The 19,958-nt window shown below is 60.6% G+C and overlaps 1 protein-coding gene and 1 long non-coding RNA gene across 2 annotated transcripts; one reads left to right on the top strand and one right to left on the bottom strand.

Moving 5' to 3' along the window:
- Window positions 1-1,516: 1,516 nt before the first annotated feature.
- Window positions 1,517-15,074, top strand: SPMIP6 (sperm microtubule inner protein 6). Its single transcript, XM_019480029.2, has 7 exons — window positions 1,517-1,832; window positions 7,887-8,034; window positions 11,022-11,134; window positions 11,695-11,761; window positions 11,980-12,185; window positions 13,656-13,745; window positions 14,998-15,074. Exons 1-6 carry the CDS (start codon window positions 1,698-1,700, stop codon window positions 13,743-13,745), a joined length of 759 nt encoding a protein of 252 aa, XP_019335574.2. The 5' UTR covers window positions 1,517-1,697; the 3' UTR covers window positions 14,998-15,074.
- A 1,743-nt stretch (window positions 15,075-16,817) lies between these two features.
- On the bottom strand, window positions 16,818-19,904 carry LOC109281285 (uncharacterized). Its single transcript, XR_002087892.2, has 2 exons — window positions 19,568-19,904; window positions 16,818-17,721 (listed from the first exon to the last, which is right to left on the bottom strand). It is a non-coding gene; the product is annotated as an uncharacterized LOC109281285 (long non-coding RNA).
- Between the last annotated feature and the right edge of the window lie 54 nt (window positions 19,905-19,958).

The raw sequence follows: 19,958 nt of genomic DNA, 5'->3' as shown, positions 1-19,958 counted from the left end.
GCCCCGTCGTCAGAGGTAAGGATGGTTGGGGAGGTGCCTATCCCCCCCCCCCGCCCCGCCTGCAGGTTGTTGGCTATGAGGCGGGTGCTTGGAGACCCAAAAAGTGCCCCCGCTCCACACCTGCGTTATGCAGAGGTGGACAAGGGTCCCTCTCTCCAGGTGACTGTCAGAGGCAGGTGCAAAGCCACCACCCTCAAATCTGGGGGGGACATCACACAGATCAGACTCGGCCACAGCCGTTCACTCTGAAATCCAGGCTGCTGCTTCTCCAGCTCCAGGGCCCCGGCCTCCACATCGTCCTCACACCTGAAAACTGCTCACACGGGGGTGGGCTCCGCTGTACAAAGCCAGCTGGAGGATCGGGCTTGTAAGCCACCAGCTCCTGGGCCGGGATCCATCGTCCCTTGTGCCGTGGTGCACGCAGAGCCAGCAACATGAATAAGCCAGCGCTGCTCCTGCTGCGGGCAGGGGGACGGAGGAGACGCGGCAGAGCAGGGCTCCTGCAACAAACCATCCCAGAGAAAGCAGCAGTTCATGCCGCAGACCTTCAAATAGGCCTTAGGATCATACGATCGTAGGAAAGAAAGGCTGGAAGGGACTTGACAAGGTCCCATCTAGTCCAGCCCCTGCTCCCGGCAGGATCAGCCCTGACTGAGCCAGCCCCGTGTCTGCCCAACCCGCTCTCTAAAACTTCCACGCGTGGCCATCCCACAATGTCCGTATTATGCTGTGCTAAAAGCCAATGCTTGACCGCGCTCAGAGTCAGAAAGTCCCTCCTCATCTCCAGCCTCAGTTTCCCCTAGTTACTCCTAGTCCACAGAGAAGAGTCCACCTTATGGGATGAAGTAGGCCTAGGAAGATGGGGAGAAGGACCAAAGGATGTGGCAAGAAAACATCAGAGGTGAGAAGGTTTCAGAAGCAGGGTAGCACGGGGAGACCTGCAACAGCAGGCGAGAGGACTTGAGAGGCAAGAAAGACTGAGCTGGGGGCTGGCTAGATCGAGTGAGCGTACCGCACGCTGGGTACGTTGAGATACAGCGGCTCACCCCAGGGGCAGATACAGCTTTATATTAATGGGAAGCAAATGCAAGTAGGGGCTCTGCCCTCAGCTCACGCTGGAGTGCCTGGCTGCAGGTGTCCCAAACCTTCATGTCTTCGGGACAGAGTCTCTCAGGCTTGGGTAAGGCTGCCCTTGCAAGCCGGGCACTGCCGGGGTGCTTAGGAGTGTGGGGCTCAGCCATGATCAGTGTTAAGATCCCCTTCTTCGCTCCATAGAGATCCACGTAGTCCGTCCTAGACTAGGCAGGACCTCGGGAGGTCCCGTCCGGCCCCACTCCTCGAGCGTCGGGCGTTAAACTGATCCACGACGAGGATTTCCCGGCAGGTCCCGCGACGAGCAGCTCAGGGCCTGGCCCATGGGCTGAGGGACAGACGCCAGAGGTGATTTAAGCCACTGTGACATCACAGGTGATGCGAGCAGGGCAGGTGCCCGGGAGAGGCTCAGGGACCACACGGGCGCTTGCCGTACCAGCATGAAGAGCTCCTCTGCCTTCGCCACCGGGCACAGCGGGTTGCAGCAGGTGGGAAGTCCAACGCCCTTGACTGCAGCACGAGGCCCCTTAGCCGCTGACGCCGACCCCGCCGGGCATCCCCGAGCCCCGTGAGGAGGAGGATTCCCCGGCAAGAGCAGCGTCAGGATGTTCCTCTTTGCCCGTAAAACCAAGACCCCCATCAGCACCTACACAGACTCCTACAGGCCACCCAACAGCATGAGGAAAACCTTCCAGGAGCCTCCCATGACGCTGGTGAAAGAGAACAAGTTTGTGACAGAGGTAAAGCACGTGCTCACACGGGCACCGGCCTCTGGTGACCCCCCAGCAGGGGGTCCCAGCACCCCGAGGTGCCTCGAGACCCTTGCAAGGATGCCCGCTGTCCGTTGCGCGAGAACGGCTCTAGTATTTCTAGTGCAAGCTGCGAGCTGGCATTTTCTGCGGGGGTCTGGAGCCTGGCAAGGGGGCACCTCGAGTCACAAAGGGTGGAGAACCGCTGGGCTCGGCGCTGTCCCCACGGGCCGCGAGCTGCCCGCGCGGGACTCCAGCGTGGCACCTGGGTGCCGGCCTTGAGCTGAGCAAAGTGAGGCCAGACCTTTCCACCTGCTGCCTTGGGCAGCAGAGCCCGTCCCAGGGGAGCAGCATTGCTTTACGTGCCCAAAAGCTGCAGTTAGGCAGTCAGGTGCCCTCCTGCCATTGAGCGCCGGTGGCTACGACGTGGAGAGGGAAGCGGTCCTCACCCCTGGTTTCTCTACAGCACTGTGTATCAGTAGTGCTCACACCACGCTGCTGAGGTCTCTGGTGTTATCATCACCATTTTACAGATGGGGAAACTGAGGCACGTAGCAGGGAAGCGACTTGACTAGCGCTCAGGTGGGCTGGGTGCACACTGGCACTGCGCCTGGGGTTGTTCCCTTCCTGCTGCGCGGGTCTCGTGGGCATCGACCAGGAGCAATCCTTGCCAGGCCCAGGTGGCAACTTTGTCCACGCCGCAGTGGCTGGAGCAGCGGTGTCCTCGGGGCAGGGTCCCGGGGTGCTTCGCTGGGCCCTGGGGCCACCCCCTTGGGGCAGGGACTTCATGGTGCAGCACCTGCCTCGGCTCCAGCCAGCCCCGCTCCATCGCTGCCGGTCTCAGCCTCGTGGACCTGGCTCCCTCTCCTGGCCAGAGGACGGCAGAAGCAGCAGGCAGCTTCGCGGGGTCGGAGCCTGAGGTCTTCCTCCACGCCGTCAGGACAGTCCTCCAGCTCCTGGAGGGTCTCCCCGCGTGCCCCATCCTGCCCCGTCCCCGCACAGCTCTCCCACACGCTGGGCCTGGCTCTCCAGCGTTCAACGCAGGGAAAGGCTCCTGCTTTCTGTGCTTGACCGGAGGCTCCTGTCCAGTCCCTGCCTCGGCCACTTGCCACGTGAGCGTTGGAAATCGCCCGCCTGAGACAGGCTGAATCACGGCCCCGATTGTCAGTCATGTGTGCCGTGCGCCTGGACGCACGACAAGCCGGGGAACGCCGCTCCGCGTGCACCGATGAGACAGGAACGGTCGTTTGGCTGAGCGTCTCGACGAAGACTTGTGTTTGGGCTGGTTTGGACGGGGCTGATCCTGCCCATGGCAGGGCGTTCACAACTCGATGTGGCCTCTGGAGGTCTCTTCCAGCCCCGCGTCTCTGCGGCAGACGCTTCGTTGCACCTTTGGCCCAGGCCGATTGCACGCGGGCTACGGCGGTGGGAGGCTGGGCATTAGGGGCAGGAAGCCTTTGGTTTATTGGAGGTGCTGCTAAAGGAAAGCCTGGCGCCTTTCTCCTACAGCAACCATTTGCTGACCCCCTCGAGTGGATGTGGGGGTCCGAGGGTTTCTTTCGGCAGCCCCCCTTCTCATGCAAAACCAGGCCTTCAGTGGCGTAGAAACAAAGTGCACCAAATTTCCAGGGATGGGCACCGCTAGCCAGCAGTGAGCAACCCGGGAGAGCCCTAGATCTACTTTCCTGATCCGAGCAGAAATAAGGAGTCTGTCCGCGGAGCCGTGCTGCAGCTTAGAAATCGTAGCAGTCGCTGGCGGGTGCCAGCCCGGCAGGGAGATCCTAGCCGGCTTTGCAGACGTCGGCTGCCGCGGTCCCCACGCTTTCCCTGTGGCAGGTTCAGGTGTGACGTCGTCTTCTGTCAGGGCTAAGGGGAGTTTTGTGACGAGTTTGGAGGATGCTTTTGTGCAGGAGGGTTTGGACCGATCCCTGGCCCTGCCTCAGGCAGGGGTCGGGCTAGATGTGGCTTCTGCGGGTCCTTTCCAGCCGCACTTTTTGATTTTTATGAACCGTTGGAGCCGCGCTACGTCTGAAGCTGGGGGCCTCAGCAGAGGATGCCGGAGGAACCGAGCTCTTATCTCCCACCTCACACAACGGCTCGCAGCAACCAATGCAGCAACCTGTCCTTCTTAGGCAAGCGGGTGCACACTTTATCGGGATTAGCTGTCCTGAGACCGACTGCTCTTCCAAAAAGCTCCTTGTGCCTCTGACGCAGCGGCCTACCTTCAAGTTAACACCATGAAAATCCTACCCGGCTACTTGAACGCCCGATGAGCTCAACACGGAGATCTGCACGTTGCGCGGTGCAATCCTAGGTCTGCTCCAGACAGCTATGAAGCTGCAGGGCATGTCCTTGGGCACCGTGCCGAGGCGGTGCCCGGCAGACTGAGACAGACCGCCTCGCATAAACTGGCCTCGCGGACTCTTCTGCACCTGGATTACATGTACGTCCCTGGATCCAGCACGTGGACCTGGATACATCCGACTTTGGTAGGGTCAAGGGACCACGGCTGCATAACACGGCTCCTGGGAAATTCACAGCAACAGGGAGGGCAGAGCGCAGAGCCACCGGCTCCAAGCCGCGTGCCCTCCACCACGTGAGCTGAAGGAGACTCTTCCTCTGTGCCTAGCAATATGGGGCACAGGACACACATCACAGTCAAATGTGGACACCCCTCCTACCCAGGGCTTCCTCTGGGCCAGTGTTTTCCTTCAGCTGGGGCTCCCTGGGCTCTGGTCAGGCCACCTTCACTCCTGAACCCACATTCACATGCTTGTGCCCAGGCCTGCAGCCCTGCTGCTGCCCCCAGCACCCCCAGCCTCGTGTCACAGCGACGGTCCCCTCGCACTCGGGCCCCGGGTCCTCGGCTCAGGGCCAACAGTCCTGCATCCCTCGAGGGCAGCGGTGCCCGCGTGGACAGGGCCTTTGGGAAAACCGACCACTGGGAACGCTACATGGAGCCGTCCATCGCCCGAATCCCAGTTCATCCGCTGAGCTGGTAGTTACGGAGGTTACTGGGCACCGATACCCAATGTTGTAATGCAGCAAACGTGGAAGATGTTACCCCGGGAGCATTGCTGAGAGCTGTTGCTATCACACCTCGGATGCCCAAGGTGCCCGCCCACCGTTATATTTTCCCGACATTAGGGCCGACTGTGACATCACAGGTGATGCGAGCAAGGGGAAGCTGGCATACTCGAGACACAGACGGCGCTCGCTCCAGAAGTGCGGGCAGCTTTTTCCTCTTCTCCCCCGCGACGCGACTCAGAGCTTCGCTCCGGTCACGCAGCCCCTGGTGCGGCCGTGCCCGAGCTTGGACGGCAGGCTCAGTCCCCGTCCACGACCCGAGCACAAGATGTTCCTCTTTGCTCACAAAACTAAGACGCCCATCAGCACCTACACCGAATCCTACCGGCCTCCACAGTCCATGATGCACAACTATAAGGAGCCTCTGTCGAACACGTGGAAGAAAAATGAGTTTATCACAGAGGTAAACTCGCACGTCGAAGGGTGCAGCTCTCGGGTCCGTGCCCACCGGAGCTTTGCTGGACCACGCGGAGGGAGGATGGGTGCTGGGAAGGGAGGCTGGCACGTAGAGGACTGCTGGGAAGGGGTCTACGCTGCCTGGGGGGCCAAGGCTGGAGGTCCTGCTGGGAGAGACTGGGATTCAGGGACTTCGGGGCATGCAAGCAAGTCACCTAGCCAGGGAGGAAGAGGAGGAGTTGGGGCTGCTGTCGTGCTTAACAAACACAACACGGGGATAATCCCCCCTGCCCGATTCAGAGCACGGCTTTGAACCAGGTGCCCCCTGCGTGAGGACCCGAGAGCAGGATGTCGGGCAATGCAACGAGGCCATTCTGGTCTGCAGGGAATAATTAAATGTTCACCGAGCCAGAGCGACCCGGCACGCTCCAGCGAGGGCAGAGAGCCCGGTCTCCATCCCTGCACTTGGCAACGTGTAAGGATTTGGGGGCTGGGGGTTAAAGTGGAGGAGCTTCTGGTGGAGAGACGGAGGGAAACGAGCACTGCCGTGCTCTGTAGCCCCGAGAGGAGGGAGCTCTGCTCGGTCCGAGGGCAAATCTGAGTAAAGAGGCTTGCAAAAAACAAGGCCAAGTTGAGCCTGCGACCTCCCCACGTGCCAATAAAAACATCCTCGTGAACGCTGCGCACTGCCCGCGAGCCCCGCGATGAACCGGGAGCTCGTCCTTGCATTCGAGGCCTCCCTGGCTCCATCCTTGCCAGGCCTGTCTTCGGTCCCTGGCTCTGGGAGAGATTTGGCAGCTCAGGGGGTGGTCATGGCACTATTGGCCGTCGTGGGTGGATTTAGCTCGCACAGCTGCTCTGGATGCTCGCGGGCACGGCGGTCGCTCAGGACCTGGGGTTGCAGGTCTTGTTGCTTGCCCGAGGGGAGGCTTCGTTGTCACCGCTCCCCTTCGAAGGGACGTGGACGGGCCAACAAGCAAACTGCAACAGGTCTCGAGGAGAGGACCAGCGAGAGCAGTGGGGGAAAGGGGAACGGGCATCGTGAGTCCAGTAGCTCAGTGCAAGCAAAGCCGTGGTATCAGAGCCAGATTTGCAGGGTGCCGCTGACCCACGTGCCGGCGGCTACAGAAGCAGGGAGCGGGGAGCCGTGGCGTAGGCCGACTGATCCCCTTCCACCGTGGAAGGATGCTTTGAAAATGCATCTTCCCATTTGAGAGCCCGGCAGTGCAACCTCCTGACTGCCCGACGCACTTCGGACAGGCCCGGGGGAGCACCCGGCCCGGCTGGCAGAGGACGCAGCTCCATCCGCCTCCGTCTTCCTTGGGAGCCCGCGGACGGACCTCAGAGCCCCTGACCCAGACTAGGCCTGACGGCACGACGGCTCCCAGATCTAATGACAACGCTAATAATCCTTCCAGCTTCCCCACCCGCTCTGCAACCATGAATTCATTAAGCAGGATGCTTAATTAATTCTCGTTCCCTGCCATGCTTGTTCTCCTCCTCCAGCCAGGCCGCATATGCCATCCCCTGCGCTCTGGCTGTGCAGTGAGCCACGTCCTCAGGGGTCTCGCAGGGAAATGACAGCGATTTCCATCTCCGTGTTAAAAAGGAGTCCAGGCGAGGGCATGACGGGCGTCCCCAGAGCTGCTCTCCCCGCTGAGGTTACCAAGCCGTGTTTTCTTCCTGCAGGTCTCTCCTGGGTTGAGGAGCGTTTGATCTCCCTGGCCCACCTGCCATGGACGGAGAGGCTGCAGAAAGGGCTCCAGGCTTCATGTTTGCTTTGCCAGCTGCTCCTCTCCCCCCGCCTGCGTGCATCCTGCCAGCCTGCTTTGTGCCAGGCTGTTTGCTCTGCATTGTGCTCTGCTCCCTGCTGGAGCTGGGGACGAGGAAGAGGGAAGCTTGCATGTCACCCTGGGTTACCCGCTCCCAGCAAAGCCCTCCCAGTCCCAGACTGGTTTACCCAGCTGCCAGGGAGGGCCTGCTGCTGCATTTCTGAGCTGCCTCCGGGCTGCATCCCCTGCCAAGTGAGCTGGGCAGCTGCAGGTGGGGTCCGGCCGCACGCCTCGGAGCAGGGGAGCATGCAGAGCAGGGGGATGCAGGGCTGCTGGGTACCCCTCGACTGCCGCCCGGCTGCTGGACTCGGAGCCCGTCAAGCAGGGATTGAGACGTTGCCCAGAGACGTTCAGAGCAAATGCGGTTGCTCTGGCGAAGGGGGAGAGACTGGGCACGCGGCTATTTAGCAAACACAGAGGATAGAGGGGCTGAATCCTGCTCCATTACAGACCAAAGCAAGTCTCCAGCAGGAGCCAGCACATTGCCCTGTCCCACACAGCTTATAGCACAGCTCCCTGAGGATGGGTGCAGGGCGGCGTGCACCTGGGTGCGTCTTTTTGGTGGGTTGGGTGATGCAGCTCCAGGGAAGAGGTGCGGGACAGGGCAGGACCTACATGCACCGGGCGGGGAAGTGCTGAAAGATGCCTCTGGGGGAGCCTGGCCAAAGGAGCCGTGTACCCAGGTGCAAGCGTCCCTAACTCATCTGTCTCCGGTGCCTGTTGTCTGCAGGGATTAACGATGCCCAGAGTGGAAAATCCGGTGAACCAAGCTCACCTGGAGAGGATGATCAAGCAGGCAGTGCAGGAGTATTCCTACAAGAGCTCCATAGACCCCACCGCTTATCGGCCGGACAAGTACTGGATAACCAGGCCCGAAGGTACCGCTGGAGCGCTCCCTTGCCCGTGCCCCGCTGCCAGCTCCCAACTCCTCCCTTACATCCCAGCTCCCAGGCCCAGGGGCAGAGACGGTTGAAGCCTCCCAGCGGGACCGCACCGAGTCCCTGCCACCCATTTGGGTTTCTCCAGCGTAGCGTTTGGCCACGATGCCTTGTACCCGCGGTGCCTGGGACTCCACTGGGGTCTCCCATCCAAGCACCAGGCAGGCTCGGACCTGCTCAGCAACCAGGATAAAGTGCATGCAGGGGAGTAGGGCCAGGTCCCACCGCTGCTGCAAACGGGCTCCATCCCCTGACTCTCCCACCTCCTGTTGCAGCTGCCGGGAGGGGAGGACAGAGACCAGGGGACCTCTCCTTGTTAGCCTCCGAGCAAAGCCAGCCCTGCTCCCCACGCAGACGCTGCCCCACCTGCCTGGCCCTTTGCTCTGCCCCCCAGATGGGAAGGAAGATGGAGCTGTGTGTGTGCACCTGCCACGAGCAGAGACCTGGCACCACCTGCGAGCACTTTATGGGTGTCACCAGCAGCGAGCAGGGCAGACGTGGGTCTATCCAGGCATGAGAAGGGATGAGGTTGCCTGAAGGTGGGCAGGCCAGGCTCTACATTTATTGACCTGGGAGCTGCAGGCGCCGAGACAAGATCCCTCCTCTCTCGGCCATGGGGATACAGAGGGTCCCTCTTCCTCCCTCCCGTCACTGAGCTTCTCCCCTTCTTTGCAAGGTTCATCTTCCTCCTCCAAGTGGGGAAGAAGAGCTCAGAGTTGTTCCGGGGCCCGGCCCAAGCTCATAAAAATCAAGTTTGGTTTCTTTCTTTAATTGGTGGCACCCACGAACTGGCTTCCTCGTGCCCCCCGCTCACTGCTTCTCCTTGGTGCCCTTCCCATGGGCACGCCGCGGCTGTGTCGGGGCTCAGGTGCTGGAAGGGGATGGGATGGTTGCTGTTACAGCTCAGCTAAGTCTCCAAAACAGGTGCCCCGCGTGAGGGTCCAAACGACACCCCCGCAGCTCCCGGCAAAGCCAGGAGGCTGCATACAGACTTTGGGCCCAGGTGCAAAAGGGGGTCCGAACCGCTGCGCGTTCAGTGGGACGCAGGTGCCCAAATGTGGGTCCAACCCTTGGGATCGAAGCCCCGGCTGCGAGGTTTGAAAGTCCTGCTCTGGCTCCATGCTCCCCGCGCTTCTTTAGCCGCTGAGCAAATAACGGGCTGCAGACGTCGGGCTCTGCTCTCCCGCCAGCCCCCTCGTAGCCCTTCGGTTCCCCCAGCTGCGAGCAATGCTGGAGGGTCTCGCAGGCAACAAGGTCCCCATGAGCTGTGGGTCAGGGCCTGTGCCTCCCGCTTCCCTCCTCCTATGCCAAGGGGATGCGTGCATGAAGAGATGCCGTAGCCATACCAGGGATACCAAAGCATCTCCTTCTACTTCGGGTAAGAAGGAGGATCGCCTTTCTCTCAGGAAAGCTCCCAAAGGACCTTTAAAAATGAGGAGGGAGCCAGGCCTCGCTGTAGGTCGCATCCCAAGAGGGTACCTGTAGCACCCCAGAGCCTCTAGCATTGCAATGTGGAGCCGATTCGCTTCTAGCTGCAGTGGAAACGACGTCGGTCCCTGCACCGAGGCCCGCATTCCCCGACCTATAATGACGAGGCATGGCCCTGCTCAGTTCATGGGATGTCATGAGTTTCAGCCTAGACACCAGGGCCATGTGTCTGGCTGTCTTCAAGCATCCAGCCAGGCTCGGTTATCCAGGTTTTACCCAGGCTGCGGTGGTAGAGCCGTGGCAGGGCAAGGAGGGGGAAAGAGGCGGTATCCCCCCAGCATGCAGCACTGAAGGGCCAATACTGCATCCAGGTCCGTGCCCTGTTTTCAATGGGCCTAGGAAGGATGCAGCCGAAAGCCACCGATATGATTGCAGGGCCGGAGAAAACAGCAAGAGGCTGCAACAGCTCTGCCTCTTTAGCTCTAGGCAAGATCAGGAAGAGATTTGATTGCAGAGCACAGGCGAATCTGGCTGCTTCACAGGGTCGGGCTCCTGGCTACCAGGGTATACCAAGTGGCAGCAAACAGCTGGGCAGGGCCACGGACGTGCTTCACATGTTGGCGGCATCAGAGGGTGTTTCTCCAGCGAGCTGCAAGGGACCACCGATGAGCTCCTGGGAAGTAAAATCCAGGGCAAACAGCTGAGGAGCTTGTCTCTGAGCTCCACGTTGCACATAGCCCATGCTAAATCTGTGGCACGTTAAGGGTTAATGCCATTTCTTGCTGCACAGCTCTGATTTGCCACTAGAAGGCTGGTGAGCAGGGGCCTGGCTGGGAGCAATGAATCCTGGGATGCTGGAGGACTGCACATTGCTGGTTTTATCTCCAGGGAGCAGGCTGAAGTGAGCCTAATATGAGCGGGGGTAGCACGGCCCAGAGTTAACCCTCGCCTGATGTGGCGTCACTTTGGGACTCTCAGAGGGCTTTTAACACGAGTTAATGAGCTTTAATATGCAGTCGCTCACATTTTAAGTGCCCTTAGTGTGGTCCAAGGGCAACATGCAACTTCACCCTAATTCAGCCACCTGCCATGCACCCAGTGGGTTGCAAACCTCTCACTTAGGAATGACCCGGGTTATACTGCATCTTCATGAGCAGAAATGATTGGGAACAGAAATGGTCCTTTGCCTGGTGGAAAAAGGCAGAGCAAGAACCCGCAGCCAGACCCACTCCAGTAATGGGTCACAGGTTGGCCGCGGAGGGCGACTGGCCATTGGAGTCCAAGAGCAGAGTGGGGGGTCCCATCTCTTGATGACTTCAAGGCCGGGGGCACATTTCGGGCTGGCATAAGCTACGGGGCTTGATACAGGGGTTACCAGGTCTCACGTGGGTCGTACCAGAGGCTGGATCCCAGGACCTCAGAGCACCGTGGAGCTGCAACTGCTACTCTTCTCCTTCCCCAACAGAAAACGTGCGTCTGTCTGCCCGCTTGTCTTTCAGAAACGTACAACCCCATTTTTGTGAAAGGCGACCGGTACGCGACGTGGCGGACAGGACCCTACAACAGTGCCAGCTGGAACAGATACACCACCTACCTGCCCCGGCTGCCCAAGGTTACCCCCTCGTCCGCTCTACGAAACCAGCCAAGCTCCTAGCCCGCCATGGGGGGGGGGTCTCCTTGCAAGGCTATGGGGTGTCAGTCCATGGGGCTCTTCTAACAGTCCCAATGCGAATCGCCCAGCTAAGCCCCCTCCCCAAACAACAGCTTTGGCATCTCATTACCCACGCCTCAATTTAATCTAATACTGCTTCTCACTTCCACCAAGGCATCTCAAGGCAGTAGGGCAGCAAGTACAATTATCCCTGTATCCCAGATGGAGGAAAAAGGTCATGCCCACTGATGGAGCTAGAGGCCTTGGTGCTTTTGAGGAGCTAGGTCTAAGAGATGAAATGCAACGATACCCTTCAAAAGGAAGACCGTGTTTTCCCATGTCACCATCACCACCAATTAGCCCTGGGACTGGGAGTTGCCACGGAGAGGTCGAGGAGGCAAGACGGCCCCTCACCTCCCCGAGCAAAGGGCCCTGCCCCTGCTGTTCCCGCTCCGTAACGGACTCGAGGGCTTTGCCCGTTAGCCGGATGTAAGCAAAGGCTCTGAAATCTTTCCTCCCAGGAAACTGAAATGGAGACCGTTCTCCGGGAAAGATACCCTCCGAAGCCCGACCAGCTCAACAATTATGGTAATTGCACTGGCTTGGCCTAAACCCTAGCTTCACTGGAGGGTCCCCGGTGCCCTACACTGTGATACGACTAGAGCATGTACACCTCATTGGGACTAACGGGTGGGCATGGTTTGCCCCAGTCGCCGTGGACTTGGTAGCAGAGGGCGGGCGGGCCAAGGATGCCACGGGCCCTCGTGTCGGGGCTGCAGGCTGCCACGAAACCCGTCTCGTTGCAGAACGGGAAGTCATCATCAACATGCTGAACAGCTTGTCGCGGAAGCAGCTGCCCTCCCTCCAGCACCAGCACACGGTGCCCGGGAGGCGCCCCTTCCAAGGCTACTACAGCCCGTGCACGGGCCGCCACTACTGCCTGCGAGGGATGGATTACTACGTGGACGGAGCCCCCAACGAGAGGCGGCTCAACCAGCTCGTGGAGAAGATTGTAAGGTTCGGAGGCTGCGCGGGGGACCCGCAGCTTCCCCTCTCAGGCCTGGGAAGGGAGCAGGGATGCACGGAGAAAGGACTCTGCTGGGAGCGGGGTGGCAGCCCCGTTCAGGGTCAAGGGCTTTCTCTCTGGGGTCTCTGGAAGCCAAGACATCCGGGGGAAGCACCGGCTTCAGCAAAGTCAGAGTCCGGCTCATCGGTTCCTGCAATGGGGGCTGGAGTAGCGATTGCAGACCTGGATGGAGTAGGGGTGCAGCAGGGCTTGTGGGGACAGGGCCCTCGCTCCCATCCGACGTGCCAGGGGGCAAAGGGCAAATGCTGCGCCAGGCTCAGTTGTCCAAGCCGCTTAGCCAGGCCACCGGGTCAGCCGCGTCTCCGGTGCCCGAGCCAAGAAGCCCCCAGGGATCCCCTCTGGCAGCACCCGGGGCGCTGGGGAACGTGCCCTTTGGGCCTGCACCTGCCACGCTCCTCGATGCCTCGGTGGTGGGTGGGAAACGGGAGCGGCCCCCTGCTCCCACCCTCCACCCCACTGCCTGGGACCCAAACAGTATCCCCCATAGCTGGGAAAGGGCCAGGAGAGGCTGGGAGAAGTGGGGGTGCTGGCAGGAGAAGCCAGACCACTCCCACCCCCACCCCCTCATGCCCTGGGGTCCCCCCGTTGCCTCTGCCATGTGAGGGGGGCAGAGAGCTGACACAATTCATCGCAGCCACTGGCTGCACGAATCACGACCGAAGGCAACGCTGAACTTGCACCCAGGAGACGGGAGCAATCCTGGCCAGGGTGACAGTCTGGGAAACCTCCCTTCTGCCCCTGCCCTACCCCCAGACACAGCCCACGTTCACAGTGGGACAGAGGATGCCAAAAGAGGGGACCCCAAAAGCCCCACGCCAGGCTGAGCCACAGAGGTTGGAGGGCAGGGCGAGGAGGGGCAGTTACCAACACGTGGCTGATCCAGGGGCCTGGGGACAAGCAACGCGCTAGATGGGGGCAGACAGTGGCCATGCACCAAAGCGGGACTGTGAGCCCCTCCGCACCGAGTCGGAAAGCCGCTTTGGGCATTGCTTTTGTCCAGAGAGAGAGCTCGGGTGCAGCCAGGTTTGCCCGAAGCTCAGCCCTTGGGCAGGTCACTGGGTGCAGGGCTGGGAAAGTGACCTCCTAGCTACCCTGGGACAGGTGCCAAGGACACACTGGCTGCCTCCTTTCCCCGTGCGACGGAGGGAGTGCCAGCAGCCTTCCCCCAAGCCCGAGAGCCCCAGAGAGCCATCTCCCCTGCAGCGGGGGGCTGGGGCCTTGTCTTCCCCCCCATTGCACTCCCAGCACCATGCAGCTCTCTAGTGCCCACGCTGCTCCGTCGTCCCTTGCTGGTGGGGAACATCGCTAACCCCCCAGCTTACAGCGACACGGAGGAGACGAGGGAGCCTGGCCGGCATGGGCCACGGCTAACGCGGGCCCGCCTCTGTGTTTCAGGAGTATCCCATACTGCGACAGCCGCCGGGAAACGACGTGCCATGCACCTTTGCACAACCCGCCGCCATCATCCCCGTATATGAACCTTAAGTAAGAGCCTTACCCCCAGGGCTGCTGGGAGTGGGGGGCACAGGGGTGCCGCGAGGTAACGTATTTCCCCGTGGGGAACAGCCCTGCACTTTTCCCTATGACGGGCCACTGCCGTCACGTCGGGATTTCAGTAAGGTCCAATGACACGTCTGATGGTAGCCCGGCAAGGCTCCCAGGGAGATGAAGCCCCTTTTTACTGGGCAGGCCCCTCTGATGTGTTTGCTGGCTGCTAACCCGCGACCTGCACTCCCCTTCCTCTTCGCTCATCATTTGTCCCATGGGATTCAGCATCATCCCTTTAGTGGCTGCCCTCCAGGTACTGAGGGGGGCTCGTAGTTCCTAGGTCCACCGCCTCCGCATAGCAAATAGGCCTGCGTCCCACCGTGGCAAGTAGCAGACACATTGGGGGAAGAGCATAAGACGGAAAGCACAGGCAGCAGAGCCCCTTCGAGACACATCTGCATGCCGTGCTGGTCCCTGCGGGTTGCTAATCTGCCTCGTCCTTCCCCAGCCGTACCTCTTAAATCTCTGCAAATTTACTTTTAGGGTCCTTCCACCCAGTTGGCAGCTCTACCCTGGGACGGGCCTTGCGAGGCCTGTTTGACGAGATTAGCCGCAGCCAAGGACTTTGCTCTTCCGGGCTCAGGTCCAGGCCTAGGGACCTAGAAACCAGTGAGATCATGAGCTCATGATGAGGCTGAAGCAAAAACACAACACACACACACAGCTCCCACGCTAGATGACGAACCTGGGGCTGTCCCCATTTGCATTCTGGTTTCTGAGTCTTTTTTCTCCAGAGCCAGGAAGGTGAGAGATCTGCTTTTTAAAAACCCTGGAAGCAGATTCTGACCTAATCCCATGACTCCAGGAGCTGGGGATTTATGAATGCTGCCCCGTAGCCCTGGGGCTGGCGATATTAGCACCGGAGAGGCATTGCAGGCGTGTGTGGAAAATGCCAGCCCACCCTGGTGCATTCTGGTGCCTGCTCTGAGCTAAGCACAGGCAAGGCCCCGCTAGGAAAAGATGTTCAGGGCCCAGGGCAAGGACATCCCTCTCCTCCTCTCTTGCCTCTCAAGGCGGCCCCCTGGCCCGGCCACCCTTCACCAAACCCAGCAGTCGGTATTTGGCAGCGAGCAGGTGGAAGCACCTTCCTGCCGTCGCTCAGCAAAGAGCAAGTCCGGGCTGCACGTCGCGGGGGTTGACAAGGGAGCGCCCGCAGGCTTATACACCTCTGCTGTGTCTCCTCTCCCAGGTGGGACACGAGCCACTTCAAGAAGACAGGAGCCCAGCGGGGCAGCTACGTCATTCATCCCGAATTTGCGTCCGAAGCCTGTCCCGCTCCGTCGTGTTGGTGAAGGGCAGAGACCGGCTTCCATTAAAACTGGCTATAGCAGCCGGCGCTTTCCTCGGGCCGTCTGTGCGTGCCCCTCTGCCCACCCCAGCGAGGGGGGCAGCACAGGCAGCTTTGCAAGACCTGCATCTCGCTGTGAGACAGCCAAAGGGCAAAGCCGGCCCCCGGGACGCAGAGTGTGGGGAGGGCACCAGCTCCCACCGCAGCATTTGGGGAGCAGCGGGGGCTGCACAGAGGCAGAGGCACCCCTCAGGAGCCCCCCAAGCCAGTCTCCAAGGGGTTTGGGAATGGTCGATGCACTGTCCCCAGGCCTGGCTAGTTACTGAACAGGTCTTGCTCCGCCAAAGACCGTCCCTCTCGCCCACCACTGGGCTGGGCAGCCCCTCTAATGTCTTTGCATGGCTGATGACTTTACTACTCAGTGCAGTTGGTGCGAGAAAAGGGATTAGGGTCCCAGGGGAGACCGAGGGCTCTAACAACCCCCTTTTGAGACCCAATTGGCAGCTGCCTTTTTTCCAGAAAGTGAACGAGCTCATTCCAGAAGGCGAATGGGATGTGTCGCTAACTAGTCACGGTCACCCGTTTCACCATCGTTATCTATGCTAACAAACACCTTGCCAGGACACCGTGGCTATCACCAAGCCCCAGAGGCGCTCAGAAGCTGCAGGTAGCAGTGGCAGTAGACCTGCAAACCCTGGTGCTGCAGGAGCATCCCATATGTCCCTTAGCCTTCCCTTACGGGACCCTGGAAATGCTGGAGGAACGTGCAAGGGGCACCCGTGACCCGCCAGGCACTTCCACTGGTGGGGAGACCTCGTGCCTGGTGCTGCCGGGAGCTGGGTGCAAGGGGATTAGCAAGCAGGGATGCACACCTGGCTCTTCTCCCTCCCCAGCAAGCTGGAACTGGTCTGGGCCCAGCTCTACCTGTGCAAAATGGAGCGTCCTAGGCTCAGCAATGTGGAGTAAACCAGTCCCATAATAGGGTGCTTGTACACGTGACGGGGGTTTAACCCCCAACAGAGATGAGAATCTGTTCAGACTGTGGGGGCTACAGAAGATAGATGGATCCAGGCCTTTGCCTCTCTGTTGACAGACCACACTGGGCTGCCTTGGATTTTATAAAGTGGTCGCCTCTAACAGCTGCTCATCACCACGGACCCGGCCCTGCTTAGACCGTAGCAAACCTGCTCCAGGCTCTGGGGCTGCCAGCCTGGCTCCATTTGCCGGTAAGAGAGCAGGCAAAGGGGGCACCATTAGATGCAGCACATTAGCGCAGCTGGAAATAGAAGCGATAAGCAACAAATACATTCGGCACCTCCGACTCGTTCGGGTTTGCCAAGCTGTCCCGGTACGAGCTGGCATCTATCTAGGAACCGAGCAGCTGAGACAGACTGGAGGAGGAGTGGGAATCTGAGAACAAGCCGTAGCACCAAAAGCCCTGCTAAGCCCAAGGCTCAAGGGAGAATAGGTTGGGTTGTTTTAAACAGAACAAGTTATAGCCACCCCCAAATCATTGCTAAAGGCAATGTGAGCACAGGGGGGCATGCAGGTACGTGGCGTGAACAGGATGGGCACAGGAGGCAGCAGGTATTGGGGCAGCTGTAAAGCAAGCCTGGCTACAGGAGCTGTGCTGGGGGAGCAGGCCAGGGAGGCCAGGTGGCTGCACACCTGGCTCATTAAGGGCCCGGCCGAATGCACACCGACGTCAATAGGAGTCTGTCCTCCGGCTCCAGGGAACTCTTAATTTGGGCTGAAAACTGCACGTACCGACAGCTTTGTGACTCTTCTCAAGAAGCCCCTCAATAGCTATCCCTCCCTTTAGACCCAAAGGTGACATTCTTCCACCGCCCCTCCATCTCCCTGGTTGCCATTCAAGGATTTCAGAAGTGTTGAACCAAGAAGACGAGTTTGAATCCGAGTCCTTTCCAGGCTGTCAAGTGCTGCCCGCCCCGGGCCAGGCTTACGGCCTCCTCGCTCTTGCAAAGTCCCACTAGCTTTGCCTCCCTCCATGCCTCCCATGCTTGGAGTGGCCTGCAATAGCAGACACTTGCTTCATTATTAACCCATATCCCATTATTTCCAAACCTGGCCATTGGTCCGAGTCCAAGTAGAGGAGTAAGCCAGGTCCCGCTGCTGCCAGGTCCCACTTTTTTCCAATGCCCAGCAGCAGCCTCTGCCCAGCCACCGCCGCCACTCATCGTGGCTGGGGCAGGCGGGTCTGGAGCGGGTGCTGCAGGGACCTCAGCCCCCGAGGCAGGGTGGGCTGGGGCCAGGGCTTCATGCTTCATTTTCCAGGAGCCGAAAGAAGCTGCCACCACCAGGGCTGCAGGGAAATGGAGCCCGGCCACCAAGTGGCCCCAGTCCTGGACGTGCCACGTGCCCGACTGCACCTGCTCAGGTGCTTTTAGAGCGTGTCAAACAGCACGTGCATCTGCACTACTAACTCCAAAGTGCTTCAAAGGCATTTGAAGTGCTTCAGTCCATCCGCACCCCTCGGCTTTCTCCACATTTCTGGCTCGGGCCCTTTCACTCGCGCTGAAAGAGGCAAAGGAGGATCTTGGCAGCATCAGACCGTGATAGCACAACCTCTCCCGCACTGTGTCTGGCAGCAAGACAACGGTGGCCCTACAGAAAGACAAGGAGTCACAGCTTCTGGCAGTTGCCCCTGCTAAGTGCCCTGTTCCTGCCCCATGGACACTTCAGGTGCGCTATTCCCCTCCAGGCTGGGTACCTCATTGCCATATATTTTGCACAACTTTAAATAAATGCGAGAAACAAAGGTGCTTGCAATCCGTGTTGACGGCTGCCTGCTAATCTCCGGGGACACCTACGCAGCAAAACAGAGTGCGAATGTGGTATATGTGGCAGCCCACCTGAGCTGGCTTCTGTCTACCGGGCCTGGGTGCCAACGGCAGGGAAAGCACAACGCACCACCCGCGAACGTACCCGAGGGCTGCGTGGGCCATTGCTTCTTTACTGGTCCGGGGACGTGAGCCAGCGAGATGGGATCCAGTTTGACAGGACTGCCAGCGATGCAGCCGGGCCCACGGGCACCTGCCATGCTGGCCACAAAGGTCTCAGGCCTTGCATGGGTTCCTCTGCGTGCAGACAGGGAAAGCAGCCACCTCTTAGCGGCCTTTAGAGATTAATTCTGCTCGCCTGGGATAGACGAGCGGGAACTCCTCAGCCATCACATTCATCATCGTGGACTGGGAACCCGCAGCTGCCAAGCGTGGGTCTGAAGCCGGCGCTGCCACCACTGGGCCCTTCTCCTTCAGCTGCCAGCTGCCTGCCCACTCCCCCTCGAAAAAGCAACGCTGTGATTTATAGGAGCCCGTCACGCCTGCCGAATGCAGCCACTGCCTCGGCGCGTGGGTGGGAAAGCAGCAAACAGGCTGTTCTCTGGCAACTCCTCTCTACAATGCACGTGCCAGCCCCTCTCCTGGGGCCACGGGGGCAGGCGGGGACAAGGGACGCAGCTAGCGGAGCTCAGCGACAAGGCCGCCCGCACCGAAAATGGCCATTTAAGTGCTACAGGCCCAGAACCTTTTATGAGAGGCAGCAGGATCCTGGGGAGAGGCCGGTCCTCGATACCACAGTGTTTCAAGAGAGCATAGCCAAGAGGGTGATATCTGTCTTGGCATCTTAGAGCCCAGCACACCCTGAGCTGGACACGGCAGGATGTCCCCAGCCACGGGGCGGGTGCTGAGGGCATGCACACGTATGCATGCGTCTTCCCAGGATCAGGGCCCCGGACAGAGCTCAGACAAACGGACCCGGAGAAGCTCTTGCAATGCTGGGAGCATGAATCACGCTCCAGGGCATCCCGCCTTGCTCTTTGGGCAGAGGTGCCAGCTCTGGAGCGCCGTAAGCCCCCGTTCAGTGCGAGACGCCTGCTGCTCTGGGGTTACCTGACACAGGGCACACAGGCCTTACCTGGCCGAGCTTCATTTCCCCACTTGGCCCAGCGGGGGCTGGGGGAGAACTGCCCGCGGTGCTAGGTAAACGGGAGCAGAACAAGCTGCCGTCCACGGGCTCTCGTGGCACCCACCATTCGCGGTATTTAGCAGCGGGGCAGATTCGAAGCTTGCCTGTCACATCCCAGCCGTCAGCACAGGAGCCCTGCTCCGGTCCTGGATCGCCAGGACACGGGTGACTATCCCCCACCAGCTGGGTTAAGGATCCCACCGGCATCCGGGCTGTTTGGAGGCTGCAGCTCCCGCCCTTCTGGCCTTTCGCTTCCCGGCCCAACGCTTTTTAAATCCAGTTTGGTTTTTCTCCCTGGGCAGGCAGCTCTGGGCTTGACCTTCCCTAGACCCCCAGTTCAGCACCCACCCCCCGCACGCACCAGGACGCGGGGCCTGGTCACCGAAGAATCAACCCCGCCTTCCCCTGCGCAGCCGGAAAACTTCGGGGACCAGCTGGATCGCAGCAGCGCCCTGCATTTAGGGGCCTCCGACTTCGGGGTTACCTGCACCTCTTTGCACCTTCCTCCCTCTTCTCGGGCACCGGACACAGCCCGTCTCCCCGAGCCAGCCTTCCCTGGGGCACCCCGCTGCTCCTGCCGACCCGCACAGGGGTTCGCTACGCCAGCACACTGGCGCGCCAGCCGCGCGGAAACGCGGCCCCGAAGCCCTGGGCGCCAGCTCCCGGAGTCCTGGGATGACGCGGACCCCCGGCTCGGCTCCAGCAGCAGGAAGGAAACGGCAAAGGCTGGGAGGCTCCGCGCCCCCCCGCTCCCTGCTCCCTGCTCCCCGCTGCGCTGGGGCGGGAGCGCGCTCGCCCCGCGCGGGCTGCGGGGGCCGGGGGGGGCCCTCCCCTGCGGCGGGGCGGGGCTTGGGGCGGGGCGGGGCGGGCCCGGG

This window comes from Alligator mississippiensis, chromosome 3, assembly GCF_030867095.1.
Source record: "Alligator mississippiensis isolate rAllMis1 chromosome 3, rAllMis1, whole genome shotgun sequence".
Classification (NCBI taxonomy): Eukaryota; Metazoa; Chordata; order Crocodylia; family Alligatoridae; genus Alligator; species Alligator mississippiensis.
This window is presented reverse-complemented; position numbering and strand designations above follow the sequence as displayed.